At 37.2% G+C, this 18,730-nt stretch overlaps 4 protein-coding genes and 1 long non-coding RNA gene across 7 annotated transcripts in view; 3 read left to right on the forward strand and 2 right to left on the reverse strand.

Annotated features, from left to right (window-relative positions):
- Window positions 1-436: 436 nt before the first annotated feature.
- ELF6 (Zinc finger (C2H2 type) family protein / transcription factor jumonji (jmj) family protein) lies at window positions 437-9,678 on the forward strand. Its single transcript, XM_018129284.2, has 7 exons — window positions 437-2,002; window positions 2,326-2,404; window positions 2,606-2,673; window positions 3,605-3,755; window positions 4,360-4,931; window positions 6,407-6,604; window positions 6,977-9,678. The coding sequence occupies exons 1-7, from the start codon at window positions 853-855 to the stop codon at window positions 9,499-9,501; spliced, it is 4,743 nt and encodes a 1,580-aa protein (XP_017984773.2). The 5' UTR covers window positions 437-852; the 3' UTR covers window positions 9,502-9,678.
- Window positions 9,679-10,005: 327 nt separating this feature from the next.
- On the reverse strand, window positions 10,006-11,093 carry LOC18586424 (GCN5-related N-acetyltransferase 8-like). Its single transcript, XM_007009816.3, has one exon. The coding sequence runs from the start codon at window positions 11,016-11,018 to the stop codon at window positions 10,311-10,313; it is 708 nt and encodes a 235-aa protein (XP_007009878.3). The 5' UTR covers window positions 11,019-11,093; the 3' UTR covers window positions 10,006-10,310.
- A 3,001-nt stretch (window positions 11,094-14,094) lies between these two features.
- On the forward strand, window positions 14,095-15,773 carry LOC18586426 (uncharacterized). Its single transcript, XM_018128999.2, has 2 exons — window positions 14,095-14,312; window positions 15,142-15,773. Exons 1-2 carry the CDS (start codon window positions 14,256-14,258, stop codon window positions 15,703-15,705), a joined length of 621 nt encoding a protein of 206 aa, XP_017984488.2. The 5' UTR covers window positions 14,095-14,255; the 3' UTR covers window positions 15,706-15,773.
- Window positions 15,774-16,409: 636 nt separating this feature from the next.
- LOC18586427 (ATPase GET3B-like) lies at window positions 16,410-17,613 on the reverse strand. Its single transcript, XM_018129049.2, has 4 exons — window positions 17,528-17,613; window positions 17,226-17,360; window positions 16,895-17,043; window positions 16,410-16,636 (listed from the first exon to the last, which is right to left on the reverse strand). Exons 2-4 carry the CDS (start codon window positions 17,355-17,357, stop codon window positions 16,504-16,506), a joined length of 414 nt encoding a protein of 137 aa, XP_017984538.2. The 5' UTR covers window positions 17,358-17,360; window positions 17,528-17,613; the 3' UTR covers window positions 16,410-16,503.
- A 721-nt stretch (window positions 17,614-18,334) lies between these two features.
- LOC108663714 (uncharacterized) overlaps window positions 18,335-18,730 on the forward strand; it is a 36,216-nt gene continuing 35,820 nt past the window's right edge. For all 3 annotated transcript variants that reach the window (XR_016028852.1, XR_016028851.1, XR_001929722.2), the window contains exon 1: window positions 18,335-18,536. This is a non-coding gene — a long non-coding RNA (uncharacterized LOC108663714). The remainder of the gene's footprint in view (window positions 18,537-18,730) is intronic.

The raw sequence follows: 18,730 nt of genomic DNA on the forward strand, positions 1-18,730 counted from the left end.
TAAATGCCATTTTCTCTTTTTATATATTAAGAGAGTCGTCTTAAATTTAAATTCATTTTATGTTTGAAATTAAGCTTTTATTAGTTTAATGTATAATTAAAAAAAAATTAATGTGTTTTATTACTTCTCTTTTTAATATTTTTTCCCTTTTACTTATATAAATTTATTTATTTAATTTTAGACCGTAAATTCATGCAAGATCTTATCATAACCTCTTAATGAAGAGATAAACATTCATTCATATGATGTAAGAGATATACACCCTAAATGTCCCTTTCCGTTGATATTTATAAATATTTTCATGCAAGTGGCCTAATAATATAATAAATAATAACAAAAAGGCATAATATAATACACCCAATCGTACCTCAGCTAAGCATAAAATATCGTACGGTCCACACTATTTGTATCAACGCCCGTGCACGTTAGTCCATTTTCACATTCTTCTGCTAAATTGAGCTGGCTGAGTTAATCAAAACCTAGCTTTCTCTCTCTTTCTCTCTTCTTTGCCGCTTGTGAAAGAGCAATGTCGAGATTTTCAAGTGGTTTCAAGCGGTTCCCCAGGTTTTAATTTTTTTCTTTTTCATTTCTTTGCTTGAAATTTCACTCGAAAAGTTTCAATTTTGTACCTTGAACTTTGCAATTTTATGTAGTTTCAAATAAAGAAACCAAGGAAACAGGAAAAACCCATGTTGGGAAACATGTCAAAAACCTTGAATCTAGTGTTTTAGAGAATTGGGTTTTTGTTATGTTTTGTGTTTTTACTTTGAAACTTCCGTGAACAACGTATGGTGAAGGTTAAATTTTTTGATTGGTTTATGTCCTTGTTGTTGTTTTGAATCTTTGTTGTAAATGGGAAATGTGGAAATACCAAACTGGCTTCAAGGGTTGCCATTGGCACCTGAATTTAGGCCAACAGATACTGAGTTTGCTGACCCCATTGCATATATATCAAAGATTGAGAAAGAAGCTGCTGCTTATGGTATATGTAAGATTATCCCACCATTGCCAAAACCATCAAAAAAGTATGTTTTTAACAACTTGAATAGGTCGTTGTCCAAGTGTCCAGAATTAGGAAGTGATATGGATGTTTCAAAGAATGTTGGTTCTATTTCAAGCTGTAGGGATAGCAGAGGTGAGGAGGGGGAGGGAAGGGCGGTGTTTACGACCCGGCATCAGGAGTTGGGGCAGAGTGGGAAGAAAATGAAAGTGGCAGTTAGTAGTCCGCAATGCGGTGTTCATAAGCAAGTATGGCAAAGTGGGGAGATTTATACGTTGGAGCAGTTTGAGTCCAAGTCGAAGACTTTTGCAAAGAGTTTATTGGGTGTGCTTAAGGAGGTATCGCCGTTGCATATAGAGGCATTGTTTTGGAAGGTGGCTTCAGAGAAGCCAATAAATGTGGAATATGCTAATGATGTCCCTGGATCAGGTTTTGGGGAACCAGAGGGTCAATTTCGGTATTTCCATAGGAGGAGGAGGAGGAGGAAGAGGATGTCGTACAGGAGGGAAAATGCTGATTGCAAGAAAGATGAGATGAACACTGTACATAATTCACATATTGATGAGATTAAAGATACTTGTGTTAAAAGTGATCAAAATGCATGGTTTGAAACACCAAAGATATCTACTACATCGTCAACCTTGGCATCGGATGAAAATTCTCTTTCTAAACGAAAGAGTGGAAATGCTAGTAATGATATGGAAGGCACTGCAGGATGGAAGCTTTCAAACAGTCCTTGGAACCTTCAAGTGATAGCCCGTTCAGCTGGCTCTCTTACACGTTTTATGCCTGATGATATTCCTGGTGTTACTTCTCCCATGGTTTATATTGGCATGTTGTTAAGCTGGTTTGCCTGGCATGTTGAAGACCACGAGCTTCACAGCATGAATTTTCTTCACACTGGCTCTTCAAAGACTTGGTATGCTGTTCCTGGAGATTATGCATATGCTTTTGAGGAAGTTATCCGCACAGAGGCTTATGGTGGTAATATTGACCGCTTAGGTATGTGATTTGTCATTCATATTAAGTATTTGGGCATTATCTAGGGCTGGGGTTTAAAAAAACATGGCACACATTCATTTCATGGTTTAAAGGTAATCGCAGATGCTTTTTTTTATTGGACTTCTGATCTGGAATTGCTTCAATTATATTGCTTCTAATCGTAGACTATGTTGTGGGTTCATGAATTCTGGTTTTAGCTAATATCTTGGTATGCTTAGACTTACCTCCCTTCTAGCAAAACTTTTGATGACTATGGGAACTTAGTTGATTGTTGTAACTTTTATATTTTTCTCGTAACTCATTTCAGTTTCCTTTATTGCCAGCTGCTCTGTCATTACTGGGTGAGAAGACAACTCTTCTATCACCTGAGTTGATTGTCGCATCTGGCATTCCTTGTTGTAGGTGAGTTGCTTGTATCTTTTGAATAATTTTATCTTTGGTTTCCCCCCTACCCCTAATGATTGAAATTCCCAGATGTGAGAATGTTAATATCCCATACATGGAAAATTTTTGAGGTTTGGTTTGTACACCAGAGTCTGCTATTTGGTGTTTTCTTCTGATTGTGTTAAAGTTTGACTCATGTTTATTCTGTCATCTCTTTAGGTTAATACAGAATCCTGGTGAATTTGTTGTGACTTTTCCAAGAGCTTACCATGTAGGATTCAGCCACGGTAATTGATTTATATTGGTTTTCACCTTTATGAGAATTTTATTGGTTGTCATAGCTCCTGAATGGGATTTGGTAAATGCACATTTATGTTCTGTATTTGAACTACAAAATGGAAATTTTGCAAATTGTAAGGGAATGTGTCGGTTCTTGCATGGCTTTATTTATTCAAGGAAAAAGGATTTTCCAATTTCCTTTTTGGATAGGCATGCCTTTTAGCTTGACATGATCTTGTAGCATGCATAATGAGGTTTAATGCATGTAAATGATCTGAACATGATACTCATGACTCATGGGAAATAATTACACTTAAGAAATTTAAGGGCTCAATAGGGGATTGATGAGTTTCACTTCCTCTGGCAGTTTTGTAAATTAATGACTGGTAATTATGATAATAATAGTTCTCTTTCTTTTTGCTTTCAAATTTTCTTTCTCGGGGGTGGGGGGAGTGATAACTTCATTAGCAAAGTGTTTGATCTGTGTTGGGTGGGGGATTAGGCCATCTAGTTATCATTTGTGAGCAAGGTCTTGTTGATGGTGATCTTGTTAACAAGTATGTTAAAAGATATTTAAAATGGGTCTGAATCAGGACATCTTATTTGCAAAGATCCTTTAAGTGTATGCGAGTAACACTGAAACTGGAACAACCTAGAAGTTACTATATGTATTTATATTACAAACACCATCATAATGAGGAGGGGCATTTTGCTGTGGTCATTGTGAATATGCATCATTAAGTCATTGGGTGTGTCCTAATATTGTCGAAGACAGAATTTATTACTAAAGTCTTTATTCTGCTCTGAGAATTATGCTAGTAGTGTATTGTTTTATTTATTTGTCTCATCTAGGCTACTATAGCAAGGAATTTACTGTAACCTTTGATCTCTCATTTTAATTTTTATCAATGGTCATGATCATTTTTTTATGCTAAGCAGGTTTTAATTGTGGGGAAGCTGCAAACTTTGGAACTCCACAGTGGCTTCAAGTAGCTAAAGAAGCTGCTGTTCGTAGAGCTGCTATGAACTATCTTCCAATGCTTTCTCATCAGCAGCTGCTATACCTTTTGACCATGTCTTTTGTGTCAAGGTTAGATCGTAGCAAGCTACTGAGTGAAGTTATGCTGTACCTTTTACATCTGAAATGTGCACTATGAAGATTTATACTATTATTATTTTAGGTCAATGGATGAGGGTATTCTGGCCTGATTGGGGCATGTAGGCAGCTATTTCTGATTAGTGCAATAAGTTCATAGGCTGGGTATTGTAATATAAGGCTGGGTCTGTAAATGCTGGGGCGGTGGGCTAGATTTAGAGTGATTTTGGCTTAATTGCTTGCAAGGCTGGGTATATGATCTAGTTTTAGTTCTGGCAAGACATTGGGCCAATAGAAAGTAATATTAGACACAAAACTAACAATGTTCATAGAACAGACTGTAACCAAATTTTTGGCACATCTGTTTAAACAGTTTAATCAAGTGCAGTTAATCATAAGTAACTCATGAATAATGCCATATTTTTTGTGAATTTTCATCAAGCATAATATTCTTATAATTAGTGTGGTTCAAGTAATCATAGAATTTGGCATTAATCTTTGTACAAATTCTTTGCATCTATTTCTCAATTTTGATTGTAAAAATATCCACTGAGCTGTCTTTGTTGTTTCTCAAGTTATTTATTTGTATTGTTACCAGGGTGCCAAGATCCTTGCTACCTGGTGCTCGGAGTTCTCGTTTGAGAGATCGCCAAAAGGAAGAAAGAGAGTTGTTAGTAAAGAAGGCTTTTATAGAAGATATGTTAACTGAAAACAAATTGTTATCTCTTCTTCTTAAAAGAGGATCAACTTATCGTGCAATAATATGGGACCCTGATTTACTACCTTATGCAAGCAAAGATTCTGAATTGCCCAGTGAAACTGCTGCAGTTTCTACAGTACTGCAAGAAAATGTTTCTGACATTCATTCTAAAAATAATACTAATCAAAATAATCTCTTAGATGAGATGAGCTTGTATATGGAAAATCTGAACTATTTATATTTGAATGACGACGATTTGTCATGTGATTTTCAAGTTGATTCGGGGACACTGGCTTGTGTGGCTTGTGGAATTCTGGGTTATCCATTTATGTCTGTGGTACAACCATCTGAGGGAACATTGGAACTTCTACCTGCAGATCATCTTTCGGTTCTAGGTTCAGCGGTCTTGGAATCTAAGAATACTCATTCCTGTCCTGATCTTGATCACCCTGTTGAGTGCTCAGTTTCAGGTATTGGACCCTTTTTTAAAATTGTTGTTGTTTCCCATATTTATTATCAGTTCCTTTCATACTTCATGTTCTCCTGCACTCTAATTGTCACATAGATAGTAGGATTATGTTCCCACAACTTAATTATATGTTGCCATAAACCTGGAACATCTCAAAGAACTTGTTTTAAAACAGTTCATTAATACTGAAATTAACCACCCATTTTGCTGCATTATATTATGACTATATGTTTATAACTTTAAGCCATGACACCGTAGACATTGCATGTAATTAAAAGAAAATCTTCAACAGTATTGTAAAACAGTGATTGAAAATCCCAAATTAACCTTCCATGTTGGTGCATATATAATTGGATTATATTCCTTTAACTTCAACTTATTCCACCATAGATATGCCTTGTTGAGGGAATAATACCTCCTGATCTGCTAAAGTGATAAGACAATTCTCGAAAATCGGGAATTAACCTTGCATTATGGTGCATTTTTTCGGATGATCTAAAAGAACTTGGTGATGGCTTTCTCAAAGCTCCTTAAAATCAGCTCTTTTCCTTCATAATTGGCCTTAATAAAGTTGCTTGTATGCAGAACCACTAACTTAATTGCTACAAAATAATTATGCTGATCCTTTGATGTTATGTACAGTTTGATAGTCATGTTCTGATTTATCAATACTTATATAAGAAGCATATGTTGAGTATTTTAGTTTTTCTTATTTTCAGAGATGCAATTTCTATGGATGATTTCAAACGCATTCTGGATGTAGATAAATGCATATAACATTCTCCATACATACTTTCCTCTGTGTTTTATTAATATATTGGCATGACATTGTAAATAAACAAAAATGCTCCAAATGGGAAATGTTATAAGCAAGTGCTGGGAATTTTTAAACATACAAGTTTATGAAAATGGGTGGGTTTTTTATTATTGACACTAATTAGTTGTTTTCCTCAAAGAAAATGAAAGCCGGCACTGTTCTTTCTCAGATTTCTCAAATAAGCCGTATCATTTTATTGTACTCAATTGAGCCCTTAAAATACTATTTTTGTCTAATTAAGCCTTTATTTTGCATGGAAATCGTGAAAATCTGTTGTTTCTTCCACTTTAGCGTTTATATGGTTGTTAAAATCAACATCCATGTGGCAAAAAAATGAAAATTCATGCTGCGTTTACACTTACATGGCATGCTGCATCAACATCTATAGAACCTTTTTTGCCATGTAGATGTTGATGTGGAAAAGTAACGGATTGTAAGGGTTTTCACCCAAATTAAGGGCTCAATTAAACAAAAAAAAAAAAAAAAAAACTTTAAGGGCTCAATTGAGTATAATGAAAGGAGAAGGGCTTATTCGGAGAATTTGGGAAACGTAGTGGCTTATAAGTATTTTAGCTTTAATAAAACTGGAGCAATCGGCTTAACCACCGTTTTGGCCTTTCAAGTGCTGGGAAGAGTAAAACTTGTGCTTTGTTCTGCAGACAATGTTCATCATGTTGCTGATCAATCTCTACCTTCAAAGGATGCGACATCACCATCAATAACTAAGTTTTGCCACGTATGGGACACTTCAAATATATATATGAGGCCTCGGATTTTCTGCCTGGAGCATGCTGTTCAAGTTGAGGAGATTTTGCAGTCCAAAGGTGGAGCAAAAATGCTGGTAATTTGCCATTCAGGTGAGATTGGCTTTAGATCTGTCTGCACTACTATTCTATTCAAAATTAATAGATCAGGAAGCACATTTAGGCTACATTCCTTTTCTTATCAAGAACCGTTGGAAAAGGAGGAAAAGAAAAAGAAAAGAATATGAAGGGAACAATATTTTTTCAAATGATTTTAAATATTGATCATAGTTTCTGTGTGTTTGTCACAATTAATCTATGTCCAATTTCTATTATCTGTAATACTAACTGCTATCTGCTATTCAATCAATGAATATGTATTTGTTTTTGTGTCATTCTGTTTAGAAATATGGCATTATATATAATTGCATCTTTGTTGTACTGATGAATTAGTTCTTCACATCTTTGCTCCTCTGATTTCTGTAGATTATCAGAAGATAAAGGCACATGCAATACCTGTTGCAGAGGATATTGGTATCACTTTCAATTACAATGATGTTCCATTGGATGCTGCATCTCAGGAGGATCTAAACTTGATTAATCTTGCAATTGATGATGAACATGATGAAATAGGAGAAGACTGGACCTCAAAACTTGGTGTTAACTTACGATATTGTGTCAAGGTCAGAAAGAACTCTCCATTTAAGCAAGTTCAGCATGCACTGCCATTGGGTGGACTTTTCTCTGATAAATATGGCAGTCCAGAGTTATTTAACATCAAATGGCAGTCAAGAAAATCTCGTTCAAAAGGTAAGTTGAGCCATCCATCATCTAAACCATGTGAAAGCGTTGAATTGAAAGTGGGTGAGTTATTGCTGGAAAAGCTAGATGGCAATATTCCTAAAAGTGAGCAGAAAATTATTCAGTATTCAAGAAGGAAAAAAAGAAAACCGGATTATTCTACTGGAGCAGGTGGGTGCCTTGAACTTGTGAAGGATGACCTACCAAGAGAAGATTCTGCTGCTACATGTGAACTTCCTGATGAACATGGGGGAAGTAAATCCAAGATAAATGCCAAAAGTGACTCCTCTGTATTGTTTTCATCTCTATCTACTAGGGCATCTCAGACACAGCCTGAGATCCAGACTACCTCAGTTGTTGGGGTTGTACAAAAGGATCATGGTAAAATTTTGCAGGAATCAAATCTGAATGGTGAAGGTTGTAGTTTGGCAGCATGTGCTAGTTCTCAAAAGCAACGTGAGATCAAGCTTATGGAGAGAACCAGTGAGAATAATGAGCTTTCTCTTGCTGATAAGTGTTCTAAATTCAGTGTTTTTGCAGCTGGTGAAAGATTTAAGGAAAGTACTGGTGCGATTTGCGAGGTTTGCAATCCAGTTTATGAAGGACAGTGTGAGGAACTGGCTGCCAGGCATGATTTGATAAATCTTGCTAACTCAGCAAATTCACTTTCTGCTCAGCCATCTGCTGGAAGATTTGATCCAGTATTGGAGGATTTAATTGTTGAGAAATCTTGTATGAATGGAGGGGTTCATTCTTGTATGACTTCTGATAACGAAGTGCAGCAAGAAATTGAAGCTACCAGCAGAAATAACAATGAGGACATTTTATGTGATAATAAACTAATAAATAAACCAAATTTGGGTCCAGAGGATTTCTCCAGTGGTGTTTCCTTGGGAGATGAAGCGCAGCAAGAAACCAACACTAGAGGTGGAAGTCAGGTTGAACCTTTTTTCAGTTCTCCCACTCTGACAAAGGGGCCTAGTACCGTCATGGTGGGAAATAGATCTGATGTTCCAAGGGAGCCCTGTACTGCAGCAGATTTATGTGATGTTGCAATTTCCAAGGATAAAGCAAAGAAGCAGGAAATCCAGATTGATGCGAGTAAGGAAGGACTTCTCTGTGGTTCTATTACACCAATGGTGATTGATCAGCGCACTAGTCTCTCAGTGGAAGAATATTCTGTAGTTTCCAAAAATCCTTGTGCCAATGAACTGCATACTGGTGTGATCTCAGATGTTGAAGTGTTGCAAGAGATTCAAGCTACAAAAGGAACCAGTGGGGATGAAGTTATCTATTGTTACCATTTGCCAATCAAAGAAAAGCAGCCTACTCCCACAGTGATGGAAGCTTGCTCCAAGGTCCAAAGGATGTGCAGTTCTGAGAAAAAATCATGTGCTGATGCAACTGCAGATGATGACAGACATGAAAACGACCTGATTAGAAATGAAAAAGATGAGGAAGAACCTGTTTCTTGCTGTGTTATTCCTATAAATCAGGCTACACCTGTCCCAATCCAAAGATACTCTAGAACTCGTAGAGAGAGTCGTGCTACTGTGAATGTGAATAATGGTGAAGTTTGTTCATTTGTAGAGAATAGAGATCTTGAGTCTGCTGTGGTAAATTGCAGATCAAGTGCCACAGATGGAAGAAAGAGGAAGAGAGAAGTGGTGGAAAAACCAGAAAAGGTTGGTGGCAGTGGCTTTATTAGAAGTCCATGTGAAGGATTGAGGCCAAGGGCTCGGAAAGATGCATCAAGCTCTTTCGATGTAGGCAAAACATCCCAGGAGGTGCTGCCTACAAAGGAGACGAGGAAACCTTCAATTCATACACAAAGTAAGAAGATAATTAAGAAGGGGTCTCATAGGTGTGACATGGAAGGCTGCCATATGAGTTTTGAGACAAAAGAAGAGTTGAGGTTGCACAAACGCAATCGGTGCCCTTACGAAGGCTGTGGAAAGAGGTTTCGATCCCACAAATATGCAATCCTTCATCAACGAGTCCATGAGGATGATAGGCCCCTCAAGTGCCCATGGAAAGGATGTTCCATGACATTCAAGTGGGCATGGGCTAGGACAGAGCATATACGGGTGCACACTGGAGAACGACCATATAAGTGCAAGGTTGTAGGCTGCGGCCTTTCTTTCAGGTTTGTATCAGATTTTAGTCGGCATAGACGAAAGACAGGACATTATGTAGACTCTTCAGCCTGAAAGTTTGTCATCATAGTTAGGCAAATGTGCGACTAGGCTCTGGGGCCTTAAGAGGTCTGCAGAATCATGTACAAACTCAGAGTTTCTGATTAGGTATAGGTTAGGGCTAGACTGATCCTTTTGTAGGTGGGCATTCTCCATTCATTTGAATCCAGTTATAGTGGAAAAGCCTTCTCAGTTTTTGTTTTTGTGGATTGTTCAACGGCAATCCATTTTGGATAGAATCACTAATCCCCTTACAGGAATTGTTGGCAGTAATTCAATCTCTCCATTTTCCAAAGTGGTAAAATCTCTCCTCTCCTCATTGGTGGAAGCCCACTTGTCAATTTACCAGTTTCTTCTTTTTCACTTATATGTGTTAAACTAGCAGTGACAAAGACAATTAACCTTTAGGTAAAGCCCTTTAGTCGTATAGATTAACATCAAAAGAAAAGGAACTTTTGGGGTCTATTTATCAAATCAAACAAGAAAATCTTTGAGCATCTACAGGATAAGTTCAAGATGTTCATCTTGAAAGCTTTGTTACTATATTTTCATTCTCAAGCAAAGTTCTGTTCTGGCAGCAATAACAGCAATAGTAAACCCGTTAACAAAATAAACCCAATCCACAGTAACATAGACATTTAACATCAGAAGTTCTAAAATTAAAAGTTTCCATCTTTCAACGACAAGGAATATAACTGATAAAGTGCCAATAAACTAAATCATAAGAGACCAAATACAACTGAAATTGCAATCTTTGGCTAACTGGGATACAACTAAAAACCCAGTAACACTTCATTTCTTTGTTAAAAAACTCACCTAAAAAGCTAAACATTGGCATTTTCATAAGCTTGCAGAGCATCACCAGTCAGCCTACAAATCCTCCAATCAGGCAAAACTTTAGCACCCATTTGTTCATAGAACTTAATAGCATTAATATTCCAATCCAAAACAACCCATTCCACTCTCCCATACCCCATTTTCACCGCTTGTTTCGCCACTGCCGAAAGCAACATCTTCCCAAACCCTTTCCGTCTATAACACTGCCTAACAAACAAATCCTCGACATAAAACCCCGGTTTCCCCAAAAACGTGGAGTAGTTAGGGAAAAACAAAACGAACCCGGCAATTATAATTTGATCTTTTCCAAAATTAACCGTGAAGGCATCTTCTTCGGGGTCGTTTATGGGGATGTCGAAGTTAAAAGTTTTTTCTATGGAGGTAAAAGAAGGGTAAATGGAAGGGAGGGGTGGGATAGGGGTACTGGAAACTTCGAGGATGAAAATTGTGAAGGAATCGAAAGGAGGGGAGCGGAAGAGGGTGGAATGAAGGGAGGATTCTGTGGCGGTGAAAAGGTGGGTTAGGCGTTCAAAGACGGCCATTTGGTGGATTAGTTTGTGGATGAAAGGGACGTCAGAAGGGGCGGCTAGGCGGATCCTGGTGAATAGAGGGTGGCCTAATGGGGTGGTTTCTGGTGGTGCCATGGATGGTTCTGGAGCAGCAGATGGTGGCGGTGGTGGAGCTGCGGCGGCCATTGGGCCTGGAGAGTGAAAATGAATTGAAAATTGGGGGAGCTAGCTAGAGAGTGAGAAGTGGGGAATGGAGAATGGAGTGGGAGAAGAGAAGGATTTTATATGTGGGGTTTTTGGTGGTTGGGTTGTAATTTTGTGCGGAAATGGAGGGGGTAATTGAGTGGTGGGCTATTTTATTTATTTATTAATTAATTAAATATTTATATATGAAGTAAATTTCAATACGAAAGGAAATTAAATTCGAGATCATCTCTTTTTGACAAGTTGAAGCTAGCTTAAGTTGGACAATGTCGAATTTCAACTTTTACCTCATCTATAGGCAAAGGTTTGGTCTCCCTTTGTAAGTGGCGGCCATGCTGAACTTGTCACATTGACAGAGGTTACCAAAAGCTTGGTAAAGTTGCATCAGGAATGATCACGCAATTAAAAGCTACAAATAAGATACTATTATATGTTGGAGATGGAGCTAGAACCATCCTGAGAGAACAGTGCTTGGAAATGCCAATGATTGTTCTTTTTCAGTTCTGTACGCGACCTTGCTTGACCTAGGAGATCAAGAATATGGCTTATAGGGCTTACATTTTGGTCAAGTAGTGTGAGTCGTAGCCTTGTTTGAACTAGCTAGGTGACTAAACCCATATTTCTCCATGTATGTTTTATGCTAATAACAATGAGACAGCAAATGAAAGAGATTTGCACCAAACTAATGTCTCTGTTTGCACATAAATGATATGACAATGGGGAACGTTATCAGTCATTATCAAGAGATATGGATTATGGTCACTTCGAGCTTCATCACGAAATATTATAGAACAAATAGGTAGCTGTCCTGATATGCTGGTCTAAGAATCAATGTCAACGTACAAGTTATCTTATTGTCATAGCTCACACTCTATTTGCCTGCTTCAAAAATGGAGTTTGAGAAATATATAAAGTAACTAAAAAAAGACAAGTCTATGAGCAAGCCAAAATTCAACTATCATGCATGTGATCACACATGGAATGTTCACTGATAAATGAAATACAGAAAAATAATCATCTTGACTCCATATCCAAATTCAACTACTGAAAAATAATTAACCAGTCACTAATTAAACTATATTGATACAAGCACTGAGACATGGAGAGTACCCCTGTCCAAACACGAGTTAAACAATGTAAAACGTCCCAAAGAAACAAATATCCCTTACAATGGATTGTTGAAGCACAATGCCATGAGTGTCATTTCTGCTTAGCAACAAGATTCCAAAGACCAATAGAAAGGCATAGGTAGTAATAGATCAGCATCATCCACGAGACAGCACTGACAGAGCACAAGCAGTTGAAAGGGCAGCAGCATTCAAAGAGAAGTGAATCACGACATATGGAAAACCAGACGTTGGTGAAGCGCCATTTGATAAGGTCGAGAGCAGTGGACGGTTTCATTGCAACGATGAGACAAGTTATGGGCATGGAGAGTGTTGACACAACATAATAAACCAGCAAAATCAGATTTTTTTATCATGCTTTGATTAAACAGGAATTAGTTACTTAAGGATGAAATCCATTCATGTTTACAATCAATTTGGAAAAGCATAACATCTTATTGATTTCAGCTTAACACATATATTCAAGTCTAATCTTTACAATTAGAAGAAAAAAAAGAAAAACAACCAATATATAAAATGCCAAATTAAAAGACTACTCCAAAGGTGGCAGATGGTCGAAAGCCAACAATGCATGTATGTCATCTACATCCTTATCAGTGAAAAGCTCATCCAACTTGCTATTCTCATCTGTGTTGCTAATTCCCCATAGCTGATCCACCTCCTTGAAAGAGTCATCATAGTTTAATTCCTCATATCCACCCGATAGCTCATCTACATTCTTACCAGTGACAATGACAGGTTCAACCGATTTGCTACTTTCATTGTTGTTGCTAATCCCAGGTAGTTGATCCACTTCCTTCAAACAGTCACCATCGATTAATGCCTCATATTCACGCAATAATTCATCTACGCTCTTATCAATGACAAGCTCATCCAAGTTGCTAATTTGATCGTTGTTGCTAATCCCTAATAGTTGATCCACCTCATTGAAGGGGTCTTCATCCAGTAACTGATCCATCAAAGAATAACCCTCACCTACTAGGCCATTAGAATCCATTTCTCCAAAACCATTTACTAGAGATTCTGATCCTTCCACCAAAATTGATGATTGACATTCCAGGTTCTCTGACTGCTGCAACCTTCCATCCACGTAATTATCTATCAAAGGATCGCATTGTCCATCATCGGGCAAAGGTAAATTTCCACTGAAAACAGCTTCTTGCATCAAAGCAGATGATGGACATTCTTTGTTTCCAAGAAGCAGATTTCCAAAAAGCTCCTTAACCCAAAAAGCTACACACTTATCTTCCTCTGAACACGCTGTGTCTTTGATCTTGCAGATAACCCATTCTTGAAAATTTTCTCCGGGGAGACGATACTCATGCATAAGCCAGCTAGTTTTGGTGGCATCCTTTGGACTTCGTTTCTCACCCTTGTACTCATAGAAGTTAAGGGTATTCACGTACCCTATAACATGCTCTCCTTGTTCATCAAGAATAGGTTTCTCACCTGTTGAAGACCTCCAAAATCCACCGTCTCCTGCTGCTCGACTGTCAAGAACCCTTCTAGGTCGTTTTCCATTCGCATTCTTTTGAGAAATCTTCTGACGATGGGTGAAGACGAAACGCTGGTTGGGTTTGACGAACGGAAGAAAGCCTTTGTTAACATCAAACAGGGCAGCTGGCTTGATGCAATATAGATCACAAAATTCAATGAGGTAGCTAAGTTCGCCGATCCCTTCACCACTCATCAACTTGGGCAGAAAAAAGGAAACTATCTCCCGATCAGAAGGATTGAACACCACTCCTGGAGCTGGAGGATAGAACATCATTGCTAGGGTTGGAGTTAGAAGGAGATTTTGTTGTTCTGGGAAAGAGAATGAAGAGGTTTTTTAGCGTCAAAAGGAAGCAGAATTCTTTCTTTGTTTTTTGAAAGTGAAGTAAGCAGAATTCTAGTTGCTTAATTCTGCTTTCATTTATAGTAAACAAAAGAGGCGGTTTGAGCAGAATTCTACTTGCTTAATTCTAGTTGCTTAAATTTAAATTTGAAATTTGGTAGCACTGCTTCTGCTGGTCTCTTGATCAGCTTTGGTAGGAAAGTTCCTTGACGGTACAAGAACACTAAAGCAGGGCACCTCACCCTCACTCCAACCATGGCCGCAGATAGCACGATCTCTCCCAGCGACCACCAGGCCTTGTCTCCAGTCTTGGTACCTTCCCCCTCTCAATCTCCCCTCCAATTCCCATGTTTCCCCCCTCCCCTGCATTTCTTGGGTTTTAGCTCCTGAATTTTAGCATGGAAACTCAATTAAATTTCTATTTTATTTTAATTAGCATCAAATGAACTTCTTTTACTAAATTTCAAGGAATTTATTTGGAAATGCTCATATTTTTTTCACTTTTAAAGTAAAGCATATGTTTGTTTGAAATTTCAATGTCAGTACATATGTGTGATTTCTATGGTTTCCAGTAAAACCATGCTCAGAGTTATTCAAGATGGTGATTTGGGTTGGGATGAATGGCGTAATTAGCTTTACTTAATCATCTTTTCCATAACTTGTTTCAATTTTTTACTACGAGATTGTTAAATGATGAGAATGGAGGGAGAGTTTGAAGAATTGTTACTAACTGTTTGGGGTAAAGGGTTGAATCCATCACGATAGGAAAAGGGATGCACTTGATAGTAAAGATGTGATAAGAACTTTATGATAAGCATTAAATGGGATGATTTGAGTTGAATCCATCATCATAGGAAGGGGATGCCTCATGCCTGGTGCCTTGCCTGATGAGAGAAAGTATTGATAACAACTTTTGTTTTGAAGCAGACTGTGTATCACTAGAATCATTTCTCATGCACTTGAACCTTATTTATTTTTATTTTTCTTAAGCAGTAATATTGATAAGTACTGCTCTCTACTCTTGGAACATGTTTTATGCTAAAAATGCTTTGTCTACAAGTTGCTGGTTCATGTATCCTGCTTGTACGTTCTCTAAGTTGCAGTCATCCATTGATATTAATGGGTGGATTTTTCATTTCAGATTGAAGAAGGTTCTCAAAACAGTGAGCAGCTGTTTAAGGATGATGGCAATGAGCTTGAAATAGAAGGAAATGACCTTGAAATTGAAGGGCGTGACATTGATATTGAGAGCAATGGGCTTGAGATAGAAGGAAATGGCCTTGACATTGAAAGCAACGGCCTTCAGGACTGTGTCCAAATGCTTGAGATTGAAGACAATCATGAAATTGATGGGAATGACACAACATCAGTTGTTGTTGAAAATGACATATCTCAAGGAAAGGATTATCCACCACCAGCTGTGGGGATGGAGTTTGAATCCTATGATGATGCTTATAATTATTATAACTGCTATGCTAAGGAACTAGGCATTGCAATCAGGGTGAAATCTGCTATGCTAAGCATTTCCAAAAAGCTATGCTCTTGTACAATGCATCTACTGAATTACTTTTGTGCAGGCTGTCTTTTTGTGCTTGCATCTGCCGGTTTTTGTGCAGACAGCCTTCCTACTTATACTTGGTTCAGCTCAAATGGCGTGGTTGGCAGTAAAAGGATGTCTTGTATTTTCCAGCTTCTTCCGTTTTAGCATTGTACAGGGGAGTTTTTGCTCTGTTCCTTTGTTTGGGTATTCTTCTGACTTGTGAAGGTGGGTATTCATTGTTTTTTAAAATATATAATATAATATTATAAATTTATGATATAAAGATCAAAACTGTTTTTAATACTCTTGTAAAAGTAGTATATAGACCATGACCAACAAGCTTAAATCCTTTCTATATACCAGGACCAGAACCCAGCTTTGTTTTTTTTTAATGACCAAATAGAAGTGGTGAAGAAATATCACTTTGGGAGGTAAGAGATGTGAAGAAATTTTTAGGCTGAGGAAAGATATATGGACATTGAGCTCTGAAATATTAATTTTGTTATAATTCTTTATGGATATTTCATTTGCTTGAAATCCAGTGACTAGTAAAAAGGATGGCTACTCCAACAAAAAAAAGACTTGATTGCAAATTTAAAAAGTTCTAACTAGAAAATAACTATAAAGAGGAATGCCATGATATTTTTTTTTTTTTAAATTTTTGGCCATTTCTAGCTTGGAAATATCTATTGTTCACATAGATGAATCAAGCACTTGGAACCCTATGGTAGAATCATCAGGTAATAGACAACTTTCATGGTATTTTCTTTCAGAATTTAAAATCTATGGCAAAGTCTTTCATATGCCAGCTATCCATATTGCACGTCTGGAATCAGTAATCAACAATATTATTGTATATGTGTCCAACTTACAAAATATAAAGCCACGTTGACAAGGAAGAAAGAAGTATATAAGTTTTGGCTCCTTCCAGTGTAGGGCTGGAGGGTCTTCCATCACCCTATTTCATGCTACTGGCAGTTTGATATCAAAGCCTCTGGCTTCTCTGATGCTGGATTTGTAGTATTGCAAGATACTCTCCTTATGAATTGTCATCTTCATGTTCCCGGAAAATTCCCGGTCTAGTATTATGAGGAAACTGCCAAGTTACATGTGACAGGCACAGATGCATATCAGATTGCACAAGAGTGATGCTCAGGACATTATGATAACTAAGTGATGGTTGGGGAGAAATTAGAGTCTTGGGAAGTATAACTAAATGATGTTTGATACAAGCCAAACATCAAGGTTATAAATTTAGTTTTCGGAAGTATAACTTGGTTATAAGAGGAATGCCATGATACTTTGTTTTTTAATTATTTGGCCGAAGGCCATGAAAAGTCAAAGAGAAGATTACCTAGTGGTTGCTAATTTCCATACGATGTCCCCCATAATTTTAAGTGCTGGGACACCCCTAATCTCCATATCAACTAAGGGTGCTTGGATTAACTTCAAGCTGAATAGCTCTGGATCATTTCGAATCATATCAAGGGCACGCGTCTGATCCTGAAATATTTAATTAACAATGAGTAATTAAAGGGAAGACTAAGTTGGAAAGAAAGACGAAGATACTAATGTGCCATCTTTCTGTTAATATATTCTACCGTTCAACATGTTAGAAAACATCCATCGCCTTTTGTCATAATATTATTGAGGGCTTAAAACCTCTATAAGAGTAAACAGATTACCTTTCTTTTCACTGCACAAAACTTGCAGTCAGAGGCAGGTGGATGAAGAATCTGATTAGCAATAAGTCGCCTGACAGGAACATTTTCCTTCTCCAAGGAGGCACGTAGTCTAGATGACTCACTGACTGCCATCACCTAGGGAAAGGACATAATATATGAGCAATTAGTTACAAGCAATAAACAATTACTTGGGAGTCCAATCTTCACAACTCATGTGCAATGGAAGGAAAAATCAATGTAAGCAATGCTAAACAGTTCAATATTGAAGTTGAGCACTGAAATACAATTCTAAAGGTAACTACCGTGGGAATTGGCTATCATCCGGGCTCCATAAAACAGGTAATACTGGTTTCTGATGGCCGCATAGGGTAGTGATGTGTTTCAGGATCAAAGAAGGCAAATGAAAAATTTTGAAATAAAATAATATTTTATTCAATAAAATAATATTAAAATATTAATATTTTATATGTTGTTGGAATTAGTCATGAAAAATGGAATATGACTAATTTAAGTGGGGGAGAAGAAGTAAAGAAGAATTTTGAAGGAAAACGACGATAATTGTGACAGCGTGATTTTATTAAATCGAGTTAATGCGGGTAAGTAAATGTTTAAATATTATGGTGACACCGCGTTGAAATGCGATCTCGATATTTTGATTATACACGTGTAAGAAAAGGAAGATAGAAGGAAATTAGAATTTTTACACGTGTCGGAAGAATTAATTTTAAAATATGAAAATTTGAGAGAGGTATATTAAATAAAATGAAGTTAAGGCATAATATGTAAATTTTATTGTTTAGAAGAAATAAAGATAAAATGGATGATAAAATAATGAAGAAAAGATGTTGAAAAGTCAAATAATATTTTTATATATACATGAGTCAAGAATGGTGTGAATGTGGTTTGAATGGGAATGATGTGGTTTGGATGGGAATGAAAAAAAGTCAAAGTCATTTGGAAGAATACTAAATTGGAACCAAGTGAAATGGGTGGCCGGCCAAGTGAATGGAGTAAAGAAATGAAAAGGAAATAAACAAAGAAAGAAGAATGTAGAAATGATGGTGGGGCCGACCATGTGAGATGAAAGAAAGGAAAAAGAGATAAGAGAGAAAAGTTAAGTCAGTTAAGTAAAGAAGAAAAATAAAGGAAAGAAAAACCGTGGGAGAGGAAGAAAGAAATGAAGATAAAAAGGGAGAGAAAGAACCGTGGGAGAGGAAGAGAAAAGAGAACGGTTTTGCTGCACTTTGGAGAAGGAAAAAGAGAACTTTTGCTGTAATTTTTGGAGGAAGAAGAAAGCTAAAAATTTGTGAGGTAAGAAAGCTGAATTTTGAGGTTATATTACTGGAATTTTTGAGGTTATTATGGCTGATTTTGGTGCTGAAAATTCAAGGTTTTTTTTATTGAAATTGTGTGAATTTGCTGCTGAAAATTTTAGAGGTTTTTGCTGTCATTGAAGGATAACTTTGGTTGCTGAAAATTTGAGCTGTTTGCTGCCAATTTGTGCA

The sequence above is a fragment of the Theobroma cacao genome, chromosome 10, assembly GCF_053813885.1.
Source record: "Theobroma cacao isolate CCN51 chromosome 10, ASM5381388v1, whole genome shotgun sequence".
In the NCBI taxonomy this organism is placed as follows: domain Eukaryota; kingdom Viridiplantae; phylum Streptophyta; class Magnoliopsida; order Malvales; family Malvaceae; genus Theobroma; species Theobroma cacao.